The 27731-nt window shown below is 37.5% G+C and overlaps 1 protein-coding gene across 1 annotated transcript in view; it reads left to right on the top strand.

Moving 5' to 3' along the window:
* Positions 1-27731, top strand: part of POLA1 (DNA polymerase alpha 1, catalytic subunit) — a 283316-nt gene that overhangs the window by 156329 nt on the left and 99256 nt on the right. Inside the window, exon 35 of the mRNA XM_013976637.2 lies at positions 20642-20758. Coding sequence (XP_013832091.2) covers positions 20642-20758 — 117 coding nt within the window. The remainder of the gene's footprint in view (positions 1-20641; positions 20759-27731) is intronic.

Below are 27731 nucleotides of genomic sequence, written 5' to 3'. Positions count from 1 at the left end.
ATGTCCAAATTTGAATGATTCTTGTCCTAATACCATCATACTTTTGATCTTTTTCAAATTTAGAGAGCCCTAAGTTGTGACCTTTCACCTCAACACAAGAGTCTTTTTACATTCAGGGACTTTGAAACTTCACTTCTGTTTAGAATTTCATATCATGCCCATCATGGGGGGAAGAGATGGAAAATGTATACGCTGAGCCTATAGGACTTCCTGCAGTGCTTATTAATCCTTTATGGATCATTTGAAATGTTTCTAGTTTATTTAAGCTTTGCTGCTTGTATCAGATTGTTCCTATGAAAAAAGAAAAAGTGATCATGCTTTGAATTTTTAAAAATGATCTCACTTTCAAGCAAAAGCACTTTTATGCTCCATTAAAGTTGAATTTGCCAAACTCTTACATCACATTAACACAAGCTTTACTGGATAGATAAACGTGTTGTTCAAAGACTGACTTGAACTTTACCAAACTACATATTAAGATTTTTATCTTTATACTTCTTATTTCTTAAATTATTTTAAAAGAGACTAGTAAAATAGACTAGATTTGCCCAAATGTGCTGCTTTAATGACAAAATTTTTCCATTTGATTTAAAATATTAATATAAATTATAAGCTAATTGTTTGAATATGAAGCTAAAATAAGTAAAATATTTTGAGCTCTTAAATTGTATACTTGTTTTACATATTGTTAATATCTCAATAAACTTGATTTTGTTTCTGGAAATTTGTATAAGTGATTTAATTATTTTCACATTGCTAATTTTTATTCAAGTCTGTCATATTAATTTTGTTTTTGTTTTTTAAACTTTAGTAAGTTTACTAATAAAATGATTCATTTTCCCCCTTTCCAATTAATGGATTTTTTAAAATATACATAGGACATCTTCCAGTTTTCTATGAATTATAGTGTTATACTCTTTGTTTTTATTTATTTCATGAAGTTTTTAGCTTGGAAATAATCTTCAAATGGGTATCCTTTTGACCTCAAATTACTTGGAAAATTCTAGTCTCATTAATACCATGGCTTCCTGGCTACCAAAACCTATTATAAAAACTTGGTCTTTTCTTTGTGTTTCCTTGGCCTTGAGGTTTTAATTTAGTGTATTTGTTCTTCAGAGAAAGAACGTAAGCTAGTTTTCTACTTGAAATGACTTTCTGTATTTTTTAAATACATGAAACCTTTGCAAAGTATGAGATCTTATTTTATCCAAAAAAATACATGCATGCTTTTTTAAAAAGAACTAATTTACATTAACAAGTATAGTGACCTTGAAAAAATATATTTTGATGGCAATAAATGGTAATAAAATTTAATATCAAGCTCAATCTTTTTCAGCTCTGATAGAGTCCACTTTTTTAGCTGTTGAGTCACTGGGGTTCTTAATAAGAAGGAAGATGAATTTTCAGTAAATTACTTTTTTAAGGCAAAAAACAAACTGTAGACACAGAGGGAAAGGAGGACCTTTTATATGCCTTGTGGAAGAAAATACTTGAACTGTTAGATGAAATATTTAGCAAGTTATTTTAATGTTATAGCTCACCATTTCTGAGAGATCGATGGTACCTTGTTAGTAAGAAACTGTATTAACTTTGACTTCTAATGTAAAAATCTGCACTGAATTCATTTTCCCTAATTCACTTTATTCCTGTCTCCTGGTGTTGCATGACCTTTCAGAAATGTGTAGTTCATATTTTGTGCTCTACAAAAGCTGCCCCTTAGGTTGTATTGAATAACACAGAGTTGAATTATAGACATAATGGCAGTTCTCTGTGGCATTTCCAGTTTAAGCTTACTTAGAGTCTGTTAAATTCATAAGTGAAGTGTTTTTTAATGTTGTCCATGTTAGGGAAAAGGTTAAATAATGCTTGGTTTCTCTTCAGGAGCAAATGGGGAGAGTCATTTTTGTTGTTCAGCGGAAGACTGTGTTCTCATATTTTCATTCCTCAGTCAGCATAGATGATGCTCTGGGTTGTTATGAAGCTTTCAGACAGAGGTTACATATTTCTCTTATATTTCATAAACTGCTCATTGTACAATGGAACTGAAAATCATCTGGGGATAAACAATTTAAGACATGGCATTACTTCACACAGTTGTATACTTTGAGAAACCTTTAAAGGAGGTGAGAGTCACAGTGACTTGGAATTCTCTGAAAACTGATTTATCTTTCATCAACCAAGAAACCTTACCTTTTGGTTATCTATTTGGATTTAATTAGTGTAATCATGGCTGAGTTGTCTGTTATCAAAGAGACATAGAGAAGATGCACTGTTTTCCACTTCCCAAATAAAATGGCTCCTTGAATAATCCATCATAGGGCAATGACTTCTCAGCATTCTGATGAAATATTTTCCATATGCCTTGAAGAATAAAATCTTACAGTACTGTGCTGTGTATTGTCAGGAAAGAACTGAATGCATGTACATGGGAATTGCACTTGTTCACAAGTCCACAGTTTTCAGGCAGTTTTAAGACATTGGTCCCACATGATGCTTACAAAGTCATCCCCAAGGAGGAGGCAGGGCAGATGTTACTTTCTGTATCTAAGCAAGATACACACCCAACGGCTCCCCAGGTGAAAGGGGCCTGTAGTGAGGTAAGGGGAGAGTTTTGAGTTGGCTTCTGCTGTTTTGCCACAGAACCTCCTGCAAAGGAATGGCTTGTGTATTCTCACCAGCTGTCTAGCCTGAGGGAAGCTAGAGTGTTCAGCTATCCAAATTGATATCATATAGTTTAATTGCATTGGTTTAAAATTGAGAGAACATTTCTTCAGCTCCTGCAGCATGTGACATGTTACTTCAGGCCACAGGGATTCAGAGCTGAATGATAAGATTCCAGCCCTTGGGGCCTGAGGGACTTGTCTGCCCTTCTATATCTTTTTCTTCTTACTCTTCCCTTCTTTCCTCCATCCTCAAAATAGCCTCAATTTTTTATGTTCGTACATTTGGGCCTCCAGTGCTGTTAGAGCCATGATCACTCTCTTGCACTCCAGGTCTCCCAGATGAAAATATCCATTTCCCTGGAAATACAATTGAAATATTTTACATACAGGTCCAGCATGTGGTTTGTCCTTAATAAGTGTTTGTTTTCATTATTTGATATTAAATTTAATTCATACAAATGTGTGAAAAGTTCAACTCTCTTGAGGCAGGGGTGGTGTTTTCTCTTTAAAAGTTCACTTCAAATACTATTTGGTCATGATATTTCTGGTGTAGGCAGCCAGGATGGAAGCTGGGCTGGATAAAGGCCAAATCCTTTCTGCTTAGGGAATCAGTTTGCCAGACACGTGAATAGCTGTATCCCAACTCCAGGTACCTGTACCCACATCCTTCTGTGATCTTTGATTCTCCTGTGATGCAGTAAATGTAGCAGTGGAGTGGAGAGTCTTCCTCCTTTCAAATTGGCATGGAAAATACCTCAGGTATTTGACTACTATGACACTGGAGGCTTTAGCGTGTTTGGTAACTGTGTGCCAGGTTTGTGTCCAGTTAGTGAAGTATCTCAGGCCTTCTGTCCTCCACAAAATTTTTAAAAACCCAATCTGTTGCAAAAGGCTTTCCTTAATGACTCTTCAGGGTCCCACATGTGGAAATGTCAGTCTCTCTGCTGGCTTCTAATATACAGGGCCTTCTGAGCGTGTTCCCAGGGAAGGAGAGTTGATTAGGTAGAGACTTCTCTGGATTTAGTTAATTAATGGCCTACTCCAGCCCCGTTTCCTGCTTTCCTGGAGAAACACTCAGTGATGTACTTACACAGCAAAGTCAGATTTGTTAGTTCTTTTATGTGAAACATCAGATGAATAGCTTGAAGGAATCTTTTCCCAACAGCATCTCCTAAACTCCAGAATGGAATCAGAAGTAGGGCAGTGGACTAGTGCATGGACAGGCCTGCCTATCTATGATCATCTCAGCATCTTGTGGGAGACACATCAGGCTTGCTGCAGATGGGTGAGACATCAGAACAGATTCAGGGCTAGTTAGAAGATTCAGCATGCACAGTCAGGAGAGCTAGGGAGCTGAATCTAAAGAAGATTGCTTTGAACCTGTTTGCATTAACACATGAAAACATCTGCTAAGGTGGACAGTATTTTCTTCAGAAATTCTGTCCTTGTGCGTTTTGCAACAAGCCCAGGGAACATATATATTCAAATCCTTAGTAATCTAAATATTCAGAAGTGCATAGAGTATTTTGTGTTTTGAGAGGGGTAGCATAATGGGCAAATGTCAGGATTAACAGCTGATTTTTTATATATATAAAATCATATATATAATATAATATATATGTATAGAATATATATTATACATGTATAATATAGAATACATGTTTATCTTATATGTATATATAATATATACATGTGTTTTATACATATATAATACATATAAATACTATATGTATATTTATATATATATATACATATCCCTTTCTTTCATCATGCTGGCATTCTGCCTCAGCCTGGCTTCTATGTTTTACAAGCTGATAGAATATGCTATTTACCCTCCTGATTTACTAAACCTTATTTGTATAAATATACACCCACTTATCATAGCCACACCACTGAGGACTTACTAAAACACAGATTGTTAGGTTCCACCCCTATAATGTCTGATTCTAGGTCTAGGATGGGGCCTGAAAATTTGCTTTTCTAGCCTGTTCCCAAGTGATGCTGATGTTGCTGGTTTAAGCACTGCTTTGAGAACCACTGATCTAGATATTCATTGAGTTTTAGTATTCAGCCAAGAGCAGTTGTATGCAAACAATAACAATGTGAAATCATAACTTAATAGTGGTAGAATGATGAGATTTAGTTAAGACGAAATACTTTCTGTGACAGAAATATGTGACCTCAGTTGTGGATATGTCATGAAGACTTCTGGGGAACCTCATGTTTGTTTTTTAAAATTAACAAACGGCATTAGAGGAGTCTTTTGCTAGAATAGACCTTAAAACCATCTAGCCTAATACAGTATCCTTCTTTATGAAAGAAGAGACTGAGACCCCCAAAGATGAGATCTCTCTAAGTTCACTTTTTTTTTTCTTTAGAGGCAGAGACAGGACAAGTGATTGGTTAAGTAAAGACTGTGTTAGGGAGGAGAGCTTTTAAGAGGACTAATTCCCCAAATATAAAGGAACCATTTTAGTATTTTGTCAACATTTAAAATGTTTAAATTAAGTTCACCCCAAGTGTTGATTTTAGGCCTTCTGAGCCAAAGGTCTGTAGTGATTTTAATACAGTTTTTTCCAGTAGCAGAGATCCTTTGATGGCTTAGTTTTTGGGTTCTTGGGAAATCTGATACTAGAGGCAGCCCAATGAAAATGTTGACAAATACCAAGTTTTCAAAGTATTAACTATTGTAATTAGACAAGGAAATCAAACAGTATATAAGAATTAGAAAAGGAAGAGGTAGGTTATCATTGTCTACAGATCCATGCAAACACTGAAAACCTAATGAAATCAATGAAGAAAGTAATATAGCTTAAACAAATTTAGGGAATTCAGCTGTGTGGCATGGCCAAAAAAATTTAATAAAGCCACTAGTTACAAAATTAATATCAAAAATCAATAGTTTTGATCTAAACCAACAACACTCAGAAAATATGATGGCAGGACTAAATACCATTTCTAGTAATCACTAAGAAGATTAAATACCTAGAAATAAACTTAACAAGAAATGTGCTGGAGATACATATATAAAGTAAACTCTAAAATACTACTGAAGCTTGTAAATGGGAAAGTATATCCTATTCTTGACTAGAACTCTTCAGCAGTTTAGGATCATTCTCTCTTAAGTTTATCCATAAATTTAAAGCATCCTCTATTTCAAAAAGAAATCACAAGTTCCCACAAAGAAGATGACCTGCCGGTTATTAAAAATTTGAGGAGTTTAGGGGTAATTAAGATCTTTTGGTACTCTTCTGATTTTGATGGAGCCAATATAGAAAGTCCAGAGATCTAAAATTGCATTTACAATTACATAAAGAGATGGTTCATATCAGTAAGAAATAGTCATCTGGGGAAAAAAATACAGTTGTATTTCTCCCTTGCTCCCTATACTAAAATTCCAGATGGGTCAAAAACTTAAACCTAAAAAAGTAAACTATAAAAGTAATAGATATTTAAAAAATAATCTTGGAGTGGGAAGAGCTTTTCAAACAGCACAAAAATCAGATTCTGAAAAAGAAAAATATCGATAAATTTGACTACAAATTAAAAAATAAAAATTTCTGCAAGGCAAAAGTTACACATACAAACATACCCCATAAAGTTAAAAGAGAAATGATGAAGAAGGAAAAATATTTGCTGGCCATATAGCAAACAAAAGGCAAATTTCCTTCACATATTTTTATACCTGGCAAATCAAAGAGAAGAGGACCAGCAACCTAGTAGAAAAATGAATTGGTAAGGGACATGAACAAGCAACTCAGAGGAAGAAATACAAGTGGTTTATAAACACAGGTAGAGATATTCAAGCTCACTCTTAAGTTCAGACATTAAAAGGAATACCATTTTCCACCTATCAGAATGACAGGGATCCAAAAATTAAAATAAATAGGTAGCATAGGCAAGGCGGGGGGAGGAATATTCACATATATTGTTGGTCAGAGTATAAGCTGGTACACCCTGTTTGGACCACAGTTAGATGACATCTTGTCAAAATTTTAAATGAATATACCTTTTGACTCAACAATTCTAGTTTGGGTATCTCTCTACAGAGGTACAGGACTTGTGGATATTGTTAAAGGTACTGTACAAAGATATTTCTTGCCACATTATTGGTAATAGTAAGAAGCTGAAAACAGCCTAATTGTTGGTCAAATGAGGATTGACTGAATTATTACAATCATACAAGAGAATTCTGTGCCACCATTAAAAAGAACATTGATGTTTATAGGATTGAATTTCCTCTTAAGTGGAAACAAGCAAGATTTAGAACAGTGTATGTGATACTTTCTTTGTATTTTTTAAAACGAAGGGAGAGATAGTTGTGGTATACATTTTACTTAACCCATTGTATTTGACTTATTTCAATTTGTAATGAATATTTAAAATACCAGTTGGATACTTTATATTTTTTTGGACTGTCTTTGAAATTTACTGTATATTTTATGCTTGGAGCACAGTTCAGTTTAGACTAGCCACATTTCAAGTGCTCAGGAACCATATAGGACTCCTGGCTCATGTACTAGGGAGAGTAGGTACAGAGAGCCAAGAGCTAGGGCTAAAGGTTCAGAAACCCGGGTGGCCCTGCAGCTTATTGCTCTGACAATGTGCAAGGAGTTTACTTTTGCCTGGGCCTCATTTTCTTTTAGATAGAATGTGAAGGATTAGACTAGAGTTTTTTAGAACTTTAGTTCCTTCCAACTTTAAAATTTAAGGTTCAAATATAACATTTCATATTACTTGCCAACATCAAAAATGGAATTGCACTTGGTTTCAGATAAACGATTTTCACCAGCACTCCTAAAATTGTGTATTCCTAAGTGAATCATAGTTCATATTGTAGGAATTATATTGTTAGTGCTTAGAGTAAGGTTCTTTGTTTATTGGTTTAAGGGAAGAATTTACTAAAGCTACATACATGTTGTAAATCAAGTAGGAATTGGTCAATTCTTTAGGCTTTGTTAATATTTCTAATGGCACATGGAGAACCAGGAAAGAGTAAAAGAGAGAATCACATCAGTAGTATTTAAAGAAGGACTAAATGTTGAAGGAGAAAGAGTTGAGAGGGAGGGGTTTTTAGTACCCCTGTTTATAAAGTTTATTCTTCAGAAGATAATAATGAGCAGTTCGCTTTGTACAAGAGAGAATGAGAATCACTCAGACAGTGGATCTCAATTGTAGCCACACATTGGAATCCTGATGCCCATTCTGTACCACTGGTGGTTCTTGCAGTGTGGTCCTGAGACCAGCAGCAGCCATAGTATCTCCTGCGAACCTGTTAGAGATGCACATTCTCAGGCCCCACCCCAAGACCTACTGAGTCAGAAACTCTGGGGTGGCGCCCAGCAATCTGTGTTGTAACATTCCCCTGGTGAGTCCATTGTGCAGTCAGAGTTGAGAAGGAGCAAGAAGGATTCAGGGTGGGGAGAACAGCTGGGTTTCATTTTGAGTGCTAGTTTTCATCCTGTACCTGAAAAATCCCATGGACAGAGGAGCCTAGTAGGCTACAGTCCATGGGGTCACAAAGAGTCGGACACGACTGAGCGACTTCACTTTCACTTTCTTTCACTTTTCATCCTGTATCAGCCATGGGGATAGAGTTGTAGATGGAATGCAGTCCACTGGCTTGGTGTTTGTCATTCCTGATTTGGGGGTTTGGGTAATTTATCGGGAGTATAGACAGTTAGATGTTGCATTTCACAAATGGAAATCAAGAGCATCCAATCCAGTTGAGAGGAAAAAACATGGGAACCACAAAAGCCACAGAAACTACAAAAGGTTGGGACAGAAGGGAACAAGTATGTTAATTAAAATATAAATGAAGAAATCCCAGGTAGATTATAAATTATTTCATTTATGTATGTTTCTTAAAAAAGGTTCAAGTGCCATGATGATTTTAGGCCCCCTTTATCATCTGTTGTCAAGTCTATTTGATCAAAAAGCGTTGAAGGCTTATTGAACCCTTTATCATCTGGCATTAAAGGTTCCATTTCCTCTTTAACATTTGAGCTTTAGGTAGGAATGCACTTAATATAGGTATGGTAAATTCGGAATGAACTAAGCCAGAAATAAAATATATTTTCCAAGTATAAAGAGGTTGTCACTGACTGAGAAGGAGTTAACATGTCACATTCTTTTGATTTCTACTTCTCGGGAGAAATCACAGTATCTGTAATTTTGGAGGCATATTCTGAAGAACGTTATATTGTGATCTCTCTAAGCTGAATCTTAGAAATCTGTCTGGGAGTTTTCAGCCCTGACAGAATGGACCCATTTTAGTATCAGGTTGGTTTGATTTTTTAAAAGTTAAGAGGATTGTATATGCAGATCATTAGAGGGACTGTTTTTCCTCTGCCTTGTTATCAGCAGATGGAAGAAAGCAGGCTGGGCTGTGTTGAGAGTACATCTGGTGCTTCTTATCTTTCGTGATCTTGGCTGTATAACTTCTGTAAACCCTTTTTATGTATTTTTCTTTTCTCATCCCCAAACATTACATTTTATGTGGGAAAGTCAATTTTGATAATTTTCCAAAAGCTAGGTGTTACAGCAGAATTTGTGCCTCTTAGAAAAAACTACTCCTTACTATAAAGTAAAACCTGCCTTTCATACCTGAGTGAAACAATTCTGATATAACTTTCCTAATCCTCACATTTATTACAGAAAAGATGACAATGCTGTTTTCTAGACCATGTTAATGAAAAATATGATATTCATTTTTGTATTAATTTCCCAGTAGTGAGTTTATTTTTAGATTGTTTTGTGAATTGGGCTCTCTGAGTTTAAAGTGGTTTTCAACACATGGATGTTATTGTCAAACATCTTCCCCAAATACCAAACACATGCATTTCAACAGCTTTTTTGGACAGGAGCACAGTTAATAATTCTTTTATAGAAAAAATATATGGTTTTTTAAAAAATTATTATTTTCTCAAATTACATTCTGGTATTTAAATTCTGAAACTTCATTTCACCATGTAGACTTACCTTGTATTGCCAAGAGGAAAGAAGTAGCTTTTCTGCAAAGCTAAATAGTTTTTACTTTATTGTCTGCTATGAAACAGCTGCTGATACCAGAAAAATGCCGTCTCATCATTGGGCCTGGGGTGTCCAAAAGAGGCAGGAAAAAACTGACTGTAGTTCCCTGTCTGCCCTGGCACTCTATCCTCGTTTCTCTCCGTTTTCATTGCCATGAAGAGCAGGAGAACAATATTCTGCAATTAAGGATTCCATTAAGTTGAAGAAAAGAGCAAATGGGGGATGTTTGTTCTCCAAGCTGAAAAAATTTGTCTGGATTGGGGGGGATACTGGTAGTGGTATAGAGAGAGGTGGGTGGAGAGACGAAGTCAGGGCTGTTTGTTGAATATACTGTTAAGGACTGTTACCATCCTAATTAATCAAGTTAGAAATTACAGCTGTAGTCGGTTTCCCCCCAATTCTTGTTATCAATTTTCTTCTCTTTTGAGACAAAGCAAATATAAATTTTGTGTTCATTTGTCATTCGTTCTTTGACTTCAGCATCTCTGAAAATAACAATGTAGCACAAAAGCCCAGTATTTACCTAGTTGTAATGTGGGTTGCCATGGTGTTTTGCAAATTATTGCAATTATGTTCACCATGCGAGTCGCCCTTGGTAACTGGCGAAAAAACTGATAATCCTGTTTTGAACAAAAGGTCAAATTGCTGAATAGAAAGTCTTGATTAACTAAAAGATGTACAAAGTGGAATTATTTCCTACCATTCAGAAATAGTTCTTGATCGGGTTTGGGGGAGGGGGTGAGTAAGTACATCTGATTACTGAAGTACAAAGCATTGAAAGGATGTTGTCTTGAGCCTTTCATGTAGTCTTAATGGTGGCTTTTTTGTCAAATTTACCCATTTGCGGCATTGAAAGAGGCAGCTGCATTTAAGCTGGAGAGACGGTGCTTTTTCAAGAGTTCAGTGCATGGAAAGTTCTCAGCAGTATCTGCAGTTTACTAGTAGCCCCTGGTCTATTAAAACTGATGTGCCGCATTTGAGCCCATTGCTCTCAGTACTTGTGAACCCCTCTGGCTGATGATCTAATAAAGTGCTCTTACTGGACAATCTCTGATCAGCTACTTTAAAAGGAGCTTGGGGGAGGGGGAGGCAGAGAGAAGCCTCACAGGCAGTGAGACCTAGTGTATAGGCCAGAAGAGAGCCTCCAGGGACTAAACCGAGAGGTCTGTCACGATGGTAATCTGTGCTTAGGTGTTTGCCATGGTGTTGTGGGTTTTATGCCCTGAATCCCTCTATGCTGTGATCACAATTTTTTTTCCTTTCAAAAGAAATCTTCATTTTATTACAAGATGAATAAGAAAAGAGACATGTCAGTTTGAAATTTGGAAATCCACTTTTGTGGATTTGCTTCTTCAGTGATGGGCAGTAATAAAATACATGATCCTACGTTTATGTAAAAGCAAAAGTTTCCCAGGTTACAGCCAAAGGTCAGATGGATTTCATCTCTTCTGCATCCGGCAGAGCATCTGGGGGAGAATTTGGAGGAGGGGGGGTTTAATGGCCACCTGAAAAATCAATTCTTAAAACTTTTGAGAGTGTGTGAAAGTGGCATGAAAGCAAAGCAAACCTTAACAAGTTTGTGGGTTTACATTCTACATCACCTAGCAACCCCCTGGCGCAGCCAGATCTCTTGTCTACCCTTAGTTCTGTTTACAGACTATTCAAACGGTCCTTCGAAACCATGAAAGATATTCAGTTTCATTAGTACCATTCTCAAGGAGAAAATAATTAAAGTTAAATGAACAAATATTGCCGGGTGATGGTTTGAAGTCCACTCTGATTTTAAGGTGCCCTTTGAGACAACTGCATAAAGTTCAGTTTTAACATGTTTTTCAGTACCCAGGAATACTGCATTAACTCATACCAGTAAATACTAGCTTGTAAACAAACAAACAATAAAATTTACTTTTAGCTAGACTTGAGCAAAGAAAAGAAACTCTCCTAGTAATAAATTTCTAGGCATGCCTTCCTGATTGAATTTTTTAATCAGTTCCTACCCTGGACATCTGAGCTGATCCATGTGTACACTGAATAAAGACAGGGGAGGGGGTCTGGGGAACAAAGCACCATTCTTTAAAACTGATTTATTACCTACCTTTGAAGATGCAGCGTCATAAAGGAAAGTATTAAAATCATATTCCGTGGAAGGCTGTGTGCATTATAGTGAATAGCCTAATTTCATATATGTGTCTAATACTAATAATACATGCCCTGCCATTCTGCTTGGAAGCTGCTTATGTGCTTAAATTAACCTATTGTTGAAATATCTGATAGAGTGAACAAAAATTTTTTTCAAATGCCTTTTTATCCCATAAGCCCATTCTTTGAAAATTTGAGAACAACCAAACGCTTATTATAGCTCAAAATATTTTTCAGATGTGTTAGTGGTTCAGTTATACAGAATACTCTTGGTAAAACTGTCTGTTTCCTCATTAATAATAGTTTTCTGATTATAAAAACAATATGTACTTGTAGACAATTTACAAAATATAGAAACAGAAAAAGCTACCTAAAAGATAATCATGGATAGCTTTTTAGAGTATTTCCTTCCAGTCTTTTTTTCTGTGTACATATTGATGAAACTAAGCCTTGAGTTAGTTAACTTTTGAAGCTTGTTAGTATGTGCACATACCTAAGGTGATGTTTTTTCAAGAGCGAGGACTTGAAGGGTAAGAGCCATGTTGGAAGTAATGAACAATTTTTCTCAGTGGCCTCATCACTAAAACATTAATGAGCATCAGAGTAGCCATTTTTCCATCTCATTCCATTTGATTCTTTCTTTTTTCCTTGTTGAAATAACTATATGCCTTAACTGACACATCCATTTATAACCATTCATGTTGGAAAGTCGGACATTCATCATGGTTGGAATATAACATCCCCAAGTCACTTGTGGCTTCACATAGGGAGAAAAGAGTGTTTTATGAAAAAATGTGTAATACAGTAGAGATTAATGGAATGTGGAGAGGAAAATGCTTTCAATTTCTCTTGTAAAGTGAAAGCAGGGCAGCGCGGAAATCTTGTGTTCTTACTATTTGTATTTTGTTAGATCTCTAACATCCACAGTACATGGCTGGGTTGCATGAGCTCTTTGTGCTTTGTTGACAGTTGACAGACAAAGCAAAATTATTCCTGAAGCAAGGTACTGTGTACTTAGTTGTGACCTATTATAGCCTAAGAATGTAGCTTGCTTTTGAGTTGGATAAATAGAGAGAGCATTTTATAGAATAGACTTGAATATACTAAGAGAGATTTTAGCTGCCCATACAGAAAGATACATGTCCTCCATTGAACTTTTTTCCCCCAAAATGTAATTTTCCACATAAAGTCATTCTAAGTATATTTTCCCTGGTTGCTTGCACGGAGATGATTTTAACTGTTCTAGTATTGTCCTACAGTGGTAAAATAAAATTGCTGGTAATTGTTGGCTTTCTCTGCTCACAGCATAGCAGAAGAAGATGGTTTCCATGGGGCTCTCTAATGTGCCTCAGGTACATCTTCTGATGCTCATCCTGTGATTGCAAATTAAAATAACAAGACTATGGTATTGGATTTGATGCGAGGCAAAGCAGAACAACTTGCTAATTTATCATGTAATATACAATTGCTCAGGTTGGAATTTGTCCACTTGTAGTGCTATTCTATGTGTCTAAATGAGGACCACTGTTTGCATCTAACCTATCATAACAGTTTGGGAGTGCTCCATTATGCTTTGAGCAAACTGATGGCAGAGTATGGTCCTTGCACAAATGATAAGATCAATAAGTTTCAAATAACTTGGATGAAATGACATGTGACTGTTCACTTAAAGAGATGTCTTACTTTAAAAATCAATTTTAATAATATTTAAAATTCTTACATTGACCGATGAGGCATTTTCTACTTCTCTTTTGTTTGGTAATTTTGTTTAAAAATATTTTTGTATTAACTTTGGTGAATAGTTAGTGTATGTGTATATTTTTACTGATTTGCTCTTTCATCTCCTACTCTGGCACCTCTCTGAGACTTAATAATCACTCTGATGTGCCAGGATGTTGCAGTGTAGAAGATTTAACTTTAAAAGTAAAATTATATTCATGTTAAAACTTCCCCTAGAGATCTTAGGAAAATTTTCTCCCAGTTTTGGGTGCAAATGTGGGTCAGAAAGCAATTTGTTTTTTGATATTTCTGGAAATCCCAAATCATAACATGTCATTCTTCAAAAGCAGCTGTGGGCCCATACTGTGCACTGTCTATAAGAAGGCCCATTTTACACTGGGAATAATTCTGTGACAGAAAAATGTTACTGTAAGGGAACTCCAGAACATTTATAAATGGTTTTGGGTGAAAAGAGTGTCTGGTATTCTCAAAGTGCATATAGTTTGGGGAGAGGAGCAGTTAACAGCCATTATAGAAAAATAGTAATGATATGATGAACTCTGTAAGAGCATGCATGCTGGCAGACCTCGCCCTGTGACCCTGTCACTGCACTCCTGGAGAGCCATTACAGTTTTAAATAAATCATACATCACTGCAGTAGTGTTCTGTTGTCTCTTGAATCTATGTGAATCCCTAAATAAAGCACTTTCCTTACTGTCTATTCTGCCATCTATAACTTCAAATCCAGTATAATTTTATTAGGAAAAACAGAAATTTTGTGTTGATGGCATAGTTGTAATATTTTGCAATCAAGTTGAGAAGCAGTTCTGCCTAATCTTACCAGTTAGCCCTCTTTGTAGTTCTCCATTTGGGGATAACATCAGGTGGAAATTGACCAGGTTCTTTCCTAGTTAGAATAGTGAGTTGTCAGCTATAAGTACAGCACTGATGTCCCCCAGTACTGGAGAATAACAATAGTTGACACTTACTGAACGTTTGTGTGGGCTTTCTTATTTGGTCCTCTGAGCAACTCTAATAGGATAAACATTATTACATCTGGTATCATAGATGAGGAAACTGAGGCTTAGAGAGCCGTTTGGCCCCTTCATACAAAATCACCTATTAATAAGTGGGAGGGGAGAGAGCATGCTCAAGTGCACTTTTTCATACCTGTTCAGTTTTCTTCATTGAGTGTAAACATTTTGTGCTAGAGACTGGGTAAGACACTACCATATCCAAAACGAGTCATTCCCCAAGGGCCTGACCATCCAGTTAGGAAGGTATGATAAAGATGGTTCCAGGACAGTGGACAGCAGGGTCTGTTCAGTGGCTACTGGACTAGAAGAAGAAGTCCCTGAGGGTTGGGGAAATTTTACAGGCGAGGAATGTAAATGATGCTCAGTGAATGGGCATTTTAGGCAGAGGTTCTGTGGCATGAGCAGGAACAGGGAGTTGGCAATAGGCAAAAAGTGATGATGACAGAAAGCCAGCACTATGGGACAAATAGTGAGAAAGGAGGAATGGGACCAAAGCCTGGTATAGGAAGGTATACAATTGGAGGATGGGAGTAGAGAGGTCTTGGAAAGGCTGTGCGTTGGCTGTGGGAGAGTATGGAGTCAGGGAAACCTGGCACAGGCTACCACAGTAGATCATCATTGAGGTCTGGGTTCGAGTGCGGTTGGTGATAATGGAACTATAAGGCCAATGGACAGATTTGGTGACTGACTGGAAATTGGTGAAGGACCCCATATATTTGATTAAAGAGTATGAAAACTACTGTAAATTTTTTTTCTACTGTGACTTTTAAACCCCTATTATTTTCCATAAACCTGATCCTGTGCATTTTTTATTTTATTGCTTCTATTCATTTATTTTCTTCAAAAGATAGTTTGAATGCCTTTTATGCACCACATTTCCGTGTGTGGGTGATTTCTGTGTGTACATCCTTCTAGAAATAGAGATGTACACAAATTAATAGCAATTTGTGTTTAAGGTGCAACTGTTAGGAATGCCTCAGCTACAAGTGAAAATCGATCTCTTTTTAGCATGTGAAGACAGAAACCATTTTTGTTGAGGCCTCAGAAATATAATTTAGCAATCAGAACCAATCAGCATTTAACACAATTTCATACACAATGATTTCAAGGTATTAGTGATGCTGAGACTAAAGCAACAGGTGATAAGAGTTTTGCATGTTTTGATAAAGGTTTGTTTTGCGCTTGGACAGGCTGGCTTCACCTCGTTTGAACCCTCTACTTATAAACATGGTTAAAGTAGCCATCTGAAAACTTAATGACCCTATTCTTCTTGGTTATGACAATTTGGGATTTACACATGGTATTGCATAATAAGATGACATATTTGGATCGCAGACATCCTCAGAGTGGTTCTGGGTTTTTTTTAAAGCCAAACCTTTTTATAGGTTGGAGTTTTCAAAAAGCTACACATTATTAAATTTTCTTTTTCCTTCACTAACTTGGCAATGTACCTTTGGGCTGCATGTTATTTCCCAACATGGGAAATGAAAATAAGTTTATTTTTGCCCTTGTGTTACTTCAAAGAGATTTTATACAACATTGGTATTTTCTTTTGCTTTTATCACCTATGGGAGGCAAAATGCACTGTGAGATATTGTAAGATTTGCTTCATCATGGAATATTTTCAAAAATCTGACATATTTATTTTTAACAGCTCAAATGTTCCTTGAAGGGTGTGTTTAACACAGTCAGTCAATATTTGCTGGGGAAACAAAGGGTTAACCAAATGTACTTGACAAAACTGAATGGAAGCAAAACATATATTAAATATAATTGGGGCCTCTTTCCCCCATTAAAGAGTCTTATTTAAAATGCACCATGACCAAAAGCTTAATTATTAAAATAAAACAATAGGCATAAAGAGTTACAGGCTTCTAATATTTTTTTTCAGCCCCAGTTCCCTTCACACAGTTATCAGCATGTTTAATTTCCATGCATAATAGCACTAGTTATTGTTGTCATTTGTAAAGGGAGATTAACAGATAGTAAGTACAAACAAACCCAAATAAGTACTGAATAGAGAGGTGACAAAGAAGAAAAGACCTCTTTAATGTTAATTATAACTGGTAGGAAGTCTAGACAAATTATATTATCTGTTTTCTATATGATTTGAAAGGACATTTAGTTAGTAACTCTGTCAGAGATAGAGTTGGGTGTTTGCTTTAGAAACAGGTGAGGTGACAATTTAGCATCTCCCTGGATGGCAGCTCACCTGGTGAGTCATGAAGTTGTGGTAAATTAATAAAATCAAGTTTCAAAAACACCTGAAAAGAACTGTAGCTTTTTGAACATTGTATTTAAAAAATTAAAAAATAATTTTAACCCTGGGTTGTATTCTGGTACTCAATACTTTATTGTCTCAAAACATGATAATTGACTTACCTGCTTGCTTTTTAAAAAATTTTGTTAAGAATTGAATGAATTACAACTGTGGTTGTGACTATTAACTGATAAGTGTTCCCAAGTGTGTAAAGTCTCAGGTAGCAAATGTAGTGTCAGAAATCCAAATAAATGAATGGGTGGTTCATTCTTGTATTTTTCATACATCATTTCCCTTGAATGCTACTGTTTCCTTTATTAATATGCATTTAAGCCCAAGCCCATGTAGGGTACTTCCAGAAACAACTAGTCTCACCTTTTGTTTTATAAGCTACATTTAAAATGTACTACCAGCTGTTGCTGTCAATCCCATTATCCCTCTGTCTCCCCCATGCCTGGAACATGCTAAACCAAAGTATATTTTTTCTTTAATTCTTGAGGACCATCAATTTTGAGCTGCACTCTTAATGACTTTTTTGGAGGGAACAAATACATGTTATTTGTAAAGGCATCTGAATTTCAGAACTCTTAAAATGTATCCTCAGATCAAGAAAATTGGTAATAGGCCCTAGGAATTGAAAGAGTTGCCTGTGACTAGGAACCACTGATTCTCTTTTCTAGTTCAGGGTCTTTTGCTATGGTAGTAGCTGTATGTCTCAGATCAGTAGAATCCACTCGACTCAATCTCTTCTCTGTTATTTTAGTTGGTACTGTGCAAGGTGGTTCTTAAAACCATACCATAGCGAATTGCTGTTTTGTTTTTGTGTATGTGGATCTTGCTTTCCTATTTAGATGATAAAACTTCCTGAGACTGTATACCTGGGGACTCTGCCTATTCCCCACAGTATTTAATACAATTCTGGGCATATATTAAAGGTTTCATAAGGATTCCTTGAGACTCTACCTGAAAAGTTGATGTTCCTACTGAAGGTGGGAGTGAAGTATATTCTGAATGTATTGTCTAGATGAATTTTATATTCTCTAAAGGCAGCATCTTTTATTTGAGTCAGAAAGTTCTACAGTGTACTTTCTCTGGTGTGAAAGCCATAACGAGCTGGAAGAACTGATTCTGGGCACTTTCGCTTGAGTTTGGTTGTAGCTACTTCCAAGAAGAAGATTGAGGTCACTCAACAGAACACTGAGCGGGGACATCCTACAGCTTTGGATTAATGCCACATGACAACTTTAATAAGCGACAGATGAAAGTCCCTAAAGTAATTCAGCAATATTTGTCTATATGCTGCTCTTATCCGGAGAGAAAAGGTGTTGGCCTTTTCTGAAACTGAGGTTGCTCAGTTTCGAAACAGGGAGTATGGTTAAACATGTCATTGATCCTTTGCTTCATCGTATCACCGCCATATCACACATCATTCTCTCTTCACTCCTGTGCACATTTTCTCTCTGCCTAAGTTGTCTTCCCTGCCTCCTCCACCTACTAAACCTCTACTTACTCCTGAAGACCAGTTCAGAAGTTCCACTTCACCAAATACTCCGAACACCCAAATTCAGCTGGTTCCCTACTCATGGCTCCCCAGGTGGGGACCACATGCAACAAGGGAACATACTTTGTTCACCTTTATCCCCTAGTGTTTCACCCTCATTTGCCTTAGGGCTCTCATGCCTAATACATGTAGCACTAAAGCCCACAGGCACTGGTGCCTTCATAAGAACACCAGAGCTTTGCTCAACCCCACATGTGAAGTCTTAAAGAATTCTGTGTTTAACAGTTCAGTTTTATAGCAAACAGAGCTCATTTAAGTTAACAGATATGTTGTTACCACATCTATATGAGAAAATTTAAACAAGGACTGTGAGAGAAAGTACCTGAAGAAAGAAAGCGAGAGAAGAGGAGGGTTTTAAAGGCCAGGGAAGTGGGCAAAGGCTATTTGAAACTACTGGAAAAGAGTGGTTGGTTGAAGTTGTCCTTGAAAACATTGCAGCCAATTTTATGCCTCCAGGGAGCATGCATAAAAGAATCTGTTTTCATTAAAAAGGAGATAATTGCTTACATTTTTAAGTGTTTCTTTTATGTCAAAGATAGTTGTAGGCACTTTAAATGTATCCCATCATTATAACAAACCTATACAGAAAGTGTTATTATTGTGCCCATTCTATGGAGAAGGAAACTGATCAGAGCAATTAAGTAGTCAGCTGTTGGGAAAGTCATTCATTTCTACTCAGTATATTCTTTACTTTAGTAATGGCCTTTCACTTCAGTTCAGTTGCTCAGTCGTGTCCGACTCTTCGCAACCCCATGAATCACAGCACGCCAGGCCTCCCTGTCCATCACCAACTCCCAGAGTTTACCCAAACTCATGTCCATCGAGTTGGTGATGCCGTCCAGCCATCTCATCCTCTGTCATCCCCTTCTCCTCCTGCCCCCAATCCTTCCCAGCATCTGGGTCTTTTCCAATGAGTCAACTCTTTGCATGAGGTGGCCAGAGTATTGGAGTTTCAGCTTCAGCATCAGTCCTTCCAAAGAAATCCCAGGGCTGATCCTCAGAATGGACTGGTTGGATCTCCTTGCAGTCCAGGGGACTCTCAAGAGTCTTCTCCAACACCACAGTTCAAAAGCATCAATTCTTCGGCACTCAGCTTTCTTCACAGTCCAACTCTCACATCCATACATGACCACTGGAAAAACATAGCATTGACTAGACGGACCTTTGTTGGCAAAGTAATGTCTCTGCTTTTTAATATGCTATCTAGGTTGGTCATAACTTTCCTTCCAAGGAGTAAGCATCTTTTAATTTGATGGCTGTAGTCACCATCTGTGGTGATTTTGGAGCCCCCAAAAATAAAGTCTGACACTGTTTCCACTGTTTCCCCATCTATTTCCCATGAAGTGATGGAACCAGATGCCATGATCTTCGTTTTCTGAATGTTGAGCTTTAAGCCAACTTTTTCACTCTCCTCTTTCACTTTCATCAAGAGGCTTTTTAGTTCCTCTTCACTTTCTGCCGTAAGGTGTCATCTGTATATCTAAGGTTATTGATATTTCTCCCAGCAATCTTGATTCCAGCTTGTGCTTCCTCCAGCCCAGCGTTTCTCATGATGTACTCTGCATATAAGTTAAATAAGCAGGCTGCTACTGCTACTGCTGCTAAGTTGCTTCAGTCGTGTCCGACTCTGTGCGACCCCAGAGACGGCAGCCCACCAGGCTCCCCCGTCCCTGGGATTCTCCAGGCAAGGACACTGGAGTGGGTTGCCATTTCCTTCTCTAATGCATTAAAGTGAAAAGTGAAAGTAAAGTGGCTCAGTCGTGCCCGACTCTTAGCGACCCCATGGACTGCAGCCTACCAGGCTCCTCCGTCCATGGGATTTTCCAGGCAAGAGTACTGGAGTGGGTTGCCATTGCCTTCTCCAATAAGCAGGCTACTGAACTAAAACCCATCAGTTTACATTCTGCATGTAATCATGAGTTTTTATTGGGAGGTTTTGATATATTAGGTGGCAGGAGTATTTCTTTTAAGTAAAGAAACTAATGTCTCATGTGATCTCTCTCTTTTTTTTCCAAACTTTATGAGTTTCCTAATTTTTATGTTTGGCACATAGATCAAATTAACATGACAGGAAAGAAGGGTAGGGAGCTATTTCAGAATCTGTTGGATGACATGAATCTACCTTGATCACGATAAGTCTTATCTTGATCACGAAAGGGTTTTTGTTTGTATTGGTTGATACAGTACAAATGGTGGTGATAGGACTGAAGCATTCTCTTTGTCTCTCCAGGGCTGGTTGATTTGTGAAGAGCCCACATGTCGAAATCGAACTCGGCACCTTCCCCTTCAGTTCTCCCGAAATGGACCCCTTTGCCAAGTCTGCATGAAAGCTACACTTCGACTAGAGGTAATGGTCGCCTTGTGCTCAAGAACTGTACGTGGCAGGGCATGGGGATGTTAGCTTGTAACTTCTGGGAAGTGGATATTTGGTATATGCCCTGTGGTGATACCCTACTACCACACACATGTATTTAACAAAATATCCAGACTTCAAAAAAGATACATGCTTTAATTTTCACATTATGAACAGTATATATTTATAACTAAAAGAGAAACTGATTAGTTCTTTTATGGGTTACTCAGATGTCTTTGGTTACCACTTTTTAATTACAGAGAAGAGATAACTTTTGTAGAAGCTACTGTTATCTTCAGAGTAGATCAGAACCCCTTTTGCAAAGGCCAAAAAAAACCTCCCAAACCTGTACCATAAAGGGCTGATTTGATTTTTGTGGAATTCATTGTTTCTGAGTAGCAGCACAGAGGGGTAGTTCTCAAACCTTTTCTCACCTCAGTACATAGACTCTCAGTGACTCCCATCTGGTGAGCACGCAGTCTGGAAGCACTTTCCTGGTAATTAAGATGCCGTCCCTCTGTCACCCACTGTGAACATCATAGACCCAAGCAGCATTTGCTCCCGTGTCGGGAGAGGGGTATTTGAAGGTCTTCCAGGCAAAGCGGATTTTGTGATCAAGTAATTCAAGCCAACTCTGAGTTCAGTTCAGTTCAGTTGCTCAGTTGTGTCCGACTCTTTGAGACCCCATGAATTGCAGCACACCAGGCCTCCCTGTCCATCACCAACTCCCGTAGTTCACTCAAACTCATGTCAGATAGTCAAGGTTAAACAGGACTTACTGTAGACTGTCACAGAACCTGTAAAATGATAAGGTGCAGTCTACTTCACTGATATAGGACTGTTATGTGCCTCACTTTCCAAATTTTTCTGGTCCAAGGATTTATAATGATCTGGGTGAGAAGAGTGAGAATAGGAAGCTTGTTACTTATTTACTTATTTTTTAACTCATAGACCAGTTTTAACAAAATTTTGACTTCAGATCTTTTCACTGAAAAGAGTTGATACACAGGCTAGTTTTAGGAAAATATTTTAACATAATATAACACTTAATAGAATTTAACAAGAATTACAAGTGGCTGCCACCATTGTATATTCCCTTGTTCTTATGCATATCCATATGTATTTTTACGTGGTTTCAGTCATAGTGAAGATATGCTTTTATATCATGTTTATCTTTTGTTGAGCATCTGTCTCTGTTGCTATTTAATTTTCAGTACTAAACTTGTAAACACAAATTTAACCATTCCTTTCATTGGACAATTTAGGCTACTTTTACTACCCCTTTACTAGAAAATTGTGATGAATGATTTCCTGCTTAAATTATTTATTATTTGAAATATTTATCAACAGTACACATCCAAGTGCGTAAATTTAATGTAGACATGATTCAGGTTGCCATACTGCTTTCTAAATGGATTATCCCAACTTAGGTGCCAGTTTTACCTCTACCTTTGCAGCATTTGTGCATTATCATTCATTTATTTTTAACTAATTTGATAGGTATAAAATGTTCCTTGACTTATTTTTAGTATGTCTTTGTTAATTAGACGGTAGATTTTTTTTAAAAATACGGCACACATAAGTGAGAATTAGTTGTTGTAGCGAATTCTTTTTACGTCAGTCTCGTCTTATGACTTGCATCAGCAGGTGCAGAAAGAGAACAAAAGTATATATATTTAGTGTGAGTCATCAATCCAGTTGTAGACTCCAGGGGAATCACCTTGCTTCATGAACCGATGCTGCCTTTGAGATTTTTTAAACATCTAGCTCATCAAATCATGTTCAATGAAAACTGAATTAGTTCTTAGAAAGTCAGCCAATCTTAGGATTCCATTCTTGGTGACAGAAAGTACAAGGAAAATGTACAGCTAGTAGATCGGTAACTTTCCAGTAAGTGCTGATGATGTTATTGGTAGTGGTTTAATACATCAGGTTATGTTTTATCATTTATGAACCTTTTTAAAATGAGTGAACCAACACACACATTTTGAAGTATTTTTTCCCTTCATTTTCTTGTCCTCAAAATGGGAGCATGTTAGGTAGGCATTTACCAGCTACTCAGGGGCATTTAGCTCCTCAGGCCATGTTGCTGCTCAGAACATGACCCCCTGGAATAACTGGAGGTTCAGAGCATCCTGGTTGGTGATCTTGCTCTTCACCATTCCTTGCAGGGACCTTAACAGTGCGACTGAGCCTACTCCTCTTCAGTTCATTTTCAGTTACTAGTGATGAGTAGGAAGTCTCTTACTTCTGTTTATGATGTTCCTGGGCTTTCCTAATAGGAAGAAAAAGCTATATCTTTTTAGAGATCATTCTAAAGTGGCTCCAGAATCAGTGATGCCATGGGCAAGATCATTGTAATTAGGGTTTTCCAGAGGATCTATTTTGCAGGATTATGCTTATCTGGTTCTTAAGTTCTGGGTGATTGTGTGTCAGTCATACATTACCTTCATTTAATCATAATTTATTGAACACCTATTATACCCTAGGCACTTTGCTAGGGACTAGGGACATAGCAACGAACAGGACATTTCCTTATTTATAAAGCTAGTTTAGGATTGCATTACATGTATTATATAAAATCGATATCTGTGGGCAGAATTAGGTATTTGTAATTATCTGTATGGGGATAGACATTAGAGTTTCCTAATGCTTAACTAGTGAGGACTTTAAATACATTGCCAAGTTTGATGGTATAATACTTACCTCTTACTGTGCCAATCTGATCTTCACATAATAAATCTACTCTCATTTAGTCCTGTGTTGTAGTTGGCTTGAGTACTTCCCAGAATTGACTTGGGATTTGAGAGCTGGCTCTTCTTCTGGCTTATCTTGCCAGAGTTATGAGAAAGAAAGCTGGGACAGTTTTGTTCCCAGGGTTTTAGACGTGTCTCTCTTAGATAGCTTAAAAAAAAAAAAAAAAAAACAACAGAAATAAAGAAATCAGTTAAGAGTTTTCAGGTTAATGGCAATTTAACAGTATACAAATTTCTGATTATGAGAAATACACTCTCTGGGCATTCTCTGCACATAGAAAGTGCAAATAAATACAGGAATGAAAACTCCACTGTATGTGTAAGTTCCCAAGTGAATAGAACCTTTTTTCACACTGATGATAGAGATAAGACTTATCCAAGTTAGTGAATAATTATTTTAATATATATTTATTTTAAGGATGTGGGTTTTTGACTTATTAAGGTGGTCAAGTCTGTATCGCTGTGATCCGAACACACAGGGGATCTTATATTATGTAATTAACCAAAAATAAAGCATTAGTTTGGTTTTGTTTTCTAATTAGAACTGAGATTGAAACCAAGTTAAACTTTTTCTCATTAACATTGCTGTTCTTGATGTGGAGATGAGAAAATATCTGCATGTGACCCACTTGCTACTCCTGGCTGGAATGGGGGGGGGGCGGTAGGAGCACTGTGGCAGAGTTTGGTTTATTCAACTAAATTTCTTAAAGGCCTCTTATGAGGAAAGCACTAAAATGACTTCCGGTCCTACTGTGGGACACCCCTAGTGTTTCTCACATTACCCTTAATTGTAGAATTGTTAAAATCTTTTGTAACAGAACGTTTGTACATGTAGGACTCTGGCCTTCATGGGAGAGGGGAAATACTGAACTCGTGATCATTGTATGTTGCAATTTCATTATGGCTGTGGCTGATGGATTATTGATTTAAAAAGTAACTTAGAGACAGTGTGAATGTTGCCAGGCTATGTGGGACAATGTCTTGTTTCTGTGTAAGATGAAAACAGTTGTGGTCTCTTAAGGAAGTAATCATAAGCTGTATAGGAAGAGAAACTTGGGACTATGATGGAAAGTCTCAAACAGCTGTACTGAGTCATTGGTTACCCTCCAGTAGACAATGGGCTTTTATCATGAAGGACCCTTTGGAATTCTCTGCTCTGATTTTCCTGTGCTTCTGTTTTGATGCAGAGTTTTGGGCTTCTCTGGTGGCTCAGATGGTAAAGAATCTGCCTGCAGTGCAGGAGATCTGGGTTCGATCCCTTGGTTGGGAAAATCTCCTAGAGAAGAGAATGTTTACCCACTCCAGTATTCTTGCCTGGAAAATTCCATGAATTGAGGAGCCTGGTGGGCTACCGTCCATGGGGTTGCAAAAGTTGGACATGACTGATCGACTAACACTTTTTGCTAAATTCTACATACAGATTTGCCTACCATGAAGCAGATACTAGCCTTCCTTTCAGTATAGTATTTTTCTATTTTTAAAAAAATTATTGAGATGAAATTCACATGACAGAATTAACCATCTTAAAGTGAATAATATAGTGGCATTTAGTGCATCCACAGTGTTAAGTGATCACCACCTCTGTCTAGTTCCAAAACATTTTCATCACCCACCCCCCGCCCAAAAAAACCCTTTGTTTGTTAGGCAGTCACTCCCTATTCCTTCCCATTTTGGGGGCTACTGGAAACAACTAATCTGCTTTCTGTCTCTATGGATTTACTTAGGTTGGATATTTCATATAAATGAAACCATACAGTATGTGACATTCTGTAACTGGCTTTTTTCACTTAGCATAATGTTTCTGAGTTTAATCCAAGTTGTAACCTGTGTCAGTACTTCATTACTTTTTATGGCCAAATAATAGTTCATTGAGTAGATATATCACAATGTATTTATCCATTTATCTGTTCATGAACATTTGAGTTGCTTCTTTCAATATGCTTTTGAAGTTTATTTTGTTTTCATTACTTAGAGAGATCTTGTGTTTGGTCTCAATTTGTCATATGCCTCCATTGTTGGTCCTAGTTTAGCTAAATGGTGCTATACAAGGCTAGACTGATCTTCCTTTTTCCTGCTTTCGGTAAGCACCTACTCTTTGCCTGTTTTCTGAGAACCTTTTAGGTACTTGAAAGTAGCTATCTTCCTAAGCTTTTCCCTGCTAGGCCAAGTATCTTTAGATCTTCAACCATTTCTCTAGTGCTTTGCTTTCAGAATAATGATCCTAGTCCAGGGTTTATGTCCTGATAAAATGATTAGCCCCAAATTGCGCACAGCTGTTGGATAGCTCTCATTACCACTAGTGTAGAGCAAAATGAACCTGCCACTACCAGCTTTTTCTAGGTAATAAATTTCTGTGAAGTCTTTTTAGGGTTGCATTAACTTTCTTGACATCCATATTCACAGCATTGATTCATTTTGCATGTTCTGTGTACTCAAACACATAATTTCTTGGCACATAAAATTGCTAAGCCATGCCTTATCAGGTTTTCTGAGATGCAGGTGGTTTATTTTTACCTAATGTAAGACTCCATTAGTACTGTATTAGTTTCCTAGGGATGCTATAATGAAGTACCTCAAACTGTGAGTGTCTTAAAACAACAGAAATTTCCTATTTCACAGTTCTGGAGGCTAGCTGGAAGTCTGATATCCAGGCATCATAGGGGACTCTTTCCCTCTCTGAAACCTGTAGAGGAGGATCATTCCTTGCCTCTTCCAGCTTCTGGTAATCCCTGGCATTCTTTTGCCTGCAAATGCATCACCACAGTCTCTGCTATCACAGTTGTGTCTCTTTTCTTCTTCTTATAAGGATATAGTCATGCTGGATTAGGGCCCACTGTATGACCTCACCTTAACTTGATTTTATCTGCCAAGATCTTATTTCCAAATAAGGCCACGTGCACAGGTACTCTTAGTCAGTTCAGTTAGTTCAGTCACTCAGTCATGTCCCACTCTTTGCGACCCCATGAATCGCAGCACGCCAGGCTTCCCTGTCCATCGCCAACTACAGAATAGACATTTAATTTGACAGTGTCATCAACAGTGACGCTCAAGGTCACATTGTGGTCCAAGGTGACCGCACAAGCTCCTTTAAGGCATCACAGACTACAGGACACAGAAAAGGCTGAAGAGTCCAAAGGTTGCGCTTCCTAGCCAAGTCAGCTCTTTGAGCAGTCTTCTCAGAACTCCCACCCAATACTCCTTACGTTTCATGAGCCAGAAATTAGTCACATGGATATAATAGCTTATTTTGTTACTAAAAAGAGAAAAAGAGTAGACTGGGTATTGGGAGCCAACCAGCACTCTCTGTGGCAGAGACCTTCCAGTGAACCCTGTCAAATCTCCCTTTGCTGTGCTCAGCCCATCACTGGCCCATTGTGGATAACTTGGATCCTGGTTCTGCCGTGCGCCCAGTCTTTTGGCTTCTACATATCTGATGCTGTGATTAGCCTTCCCTTTTTAATCTTCTCCAAAATATCGATTAAAATGAAGTACATTTCTGCCCATTCCAGTGGCTCAATGCCTCCTTCCAAGTGGACGCTGCTCCATTCTAATCAGCACCCTTTGTGGAGGATTGTTCTACCAGTTGCTAATTATCTTTGCTTCTAGCTTATCATTCTCTGCAACGGGTTTCTCCCAAGGGGAAAACCACAGCGTTACTGAACCAGATGCTGATGGTCGCATGGTTTCGTAACTATCTTGGCCCCTGAAATGAGAAATCATACAGTCCATCCCTTCAATATTCTGGCATTCTAAACAGCAAATTTATAAGAATGTGCTTTCTGTACCCCTAGAAGCCAATTGTTTAAGGAGAGGGTATTTCAGATATTTCTTTTAAAATATGGTTTCAGTAATTGGCTGGGAGAGAGTAAGACCCCATGTGATGATCCTGGCCAAAGACACCTAACTGAGGGAGTGATGAGACAGGACCATCTTGATAAATCATGGAATGTGATATGATTTGCTGATACATATTAACTAATTATAACTGCAGAAATAATTGTTAAAACATAGACTTAAAAGAAACAAGAAGTAACCTAATATTAAAAATTACTTACAAAGTTTCTGATCACCCCTAGTGGAAAAATCACAGACCGAAAGACATAGACCCTGCCTTTCATAGCCTTCTCTTCTCATGGAGAAAGTAAGGAAGTACAGACTCACAATGCTCTGATGAACAGATGAGAAAGATGAGACTGAGGCTTTGTGATTGG

This window comes from Capra hircus (assembly GCF_001704415.2).
Source record: "Capra hircus breed San Clemente chromosome X unlocalized genomic scaffold, ASM170441v1, whole genome shotgun sequence".
Taxonomy (NCBI): Eukaryota; Metazoa; Chordata; class Mammalia; order Artiodactyla; family Bovidae; genus Capra; species Capra hircus.
This window is presented reverse-complemented; position numbering and strand designations above follow the sequence as displayed.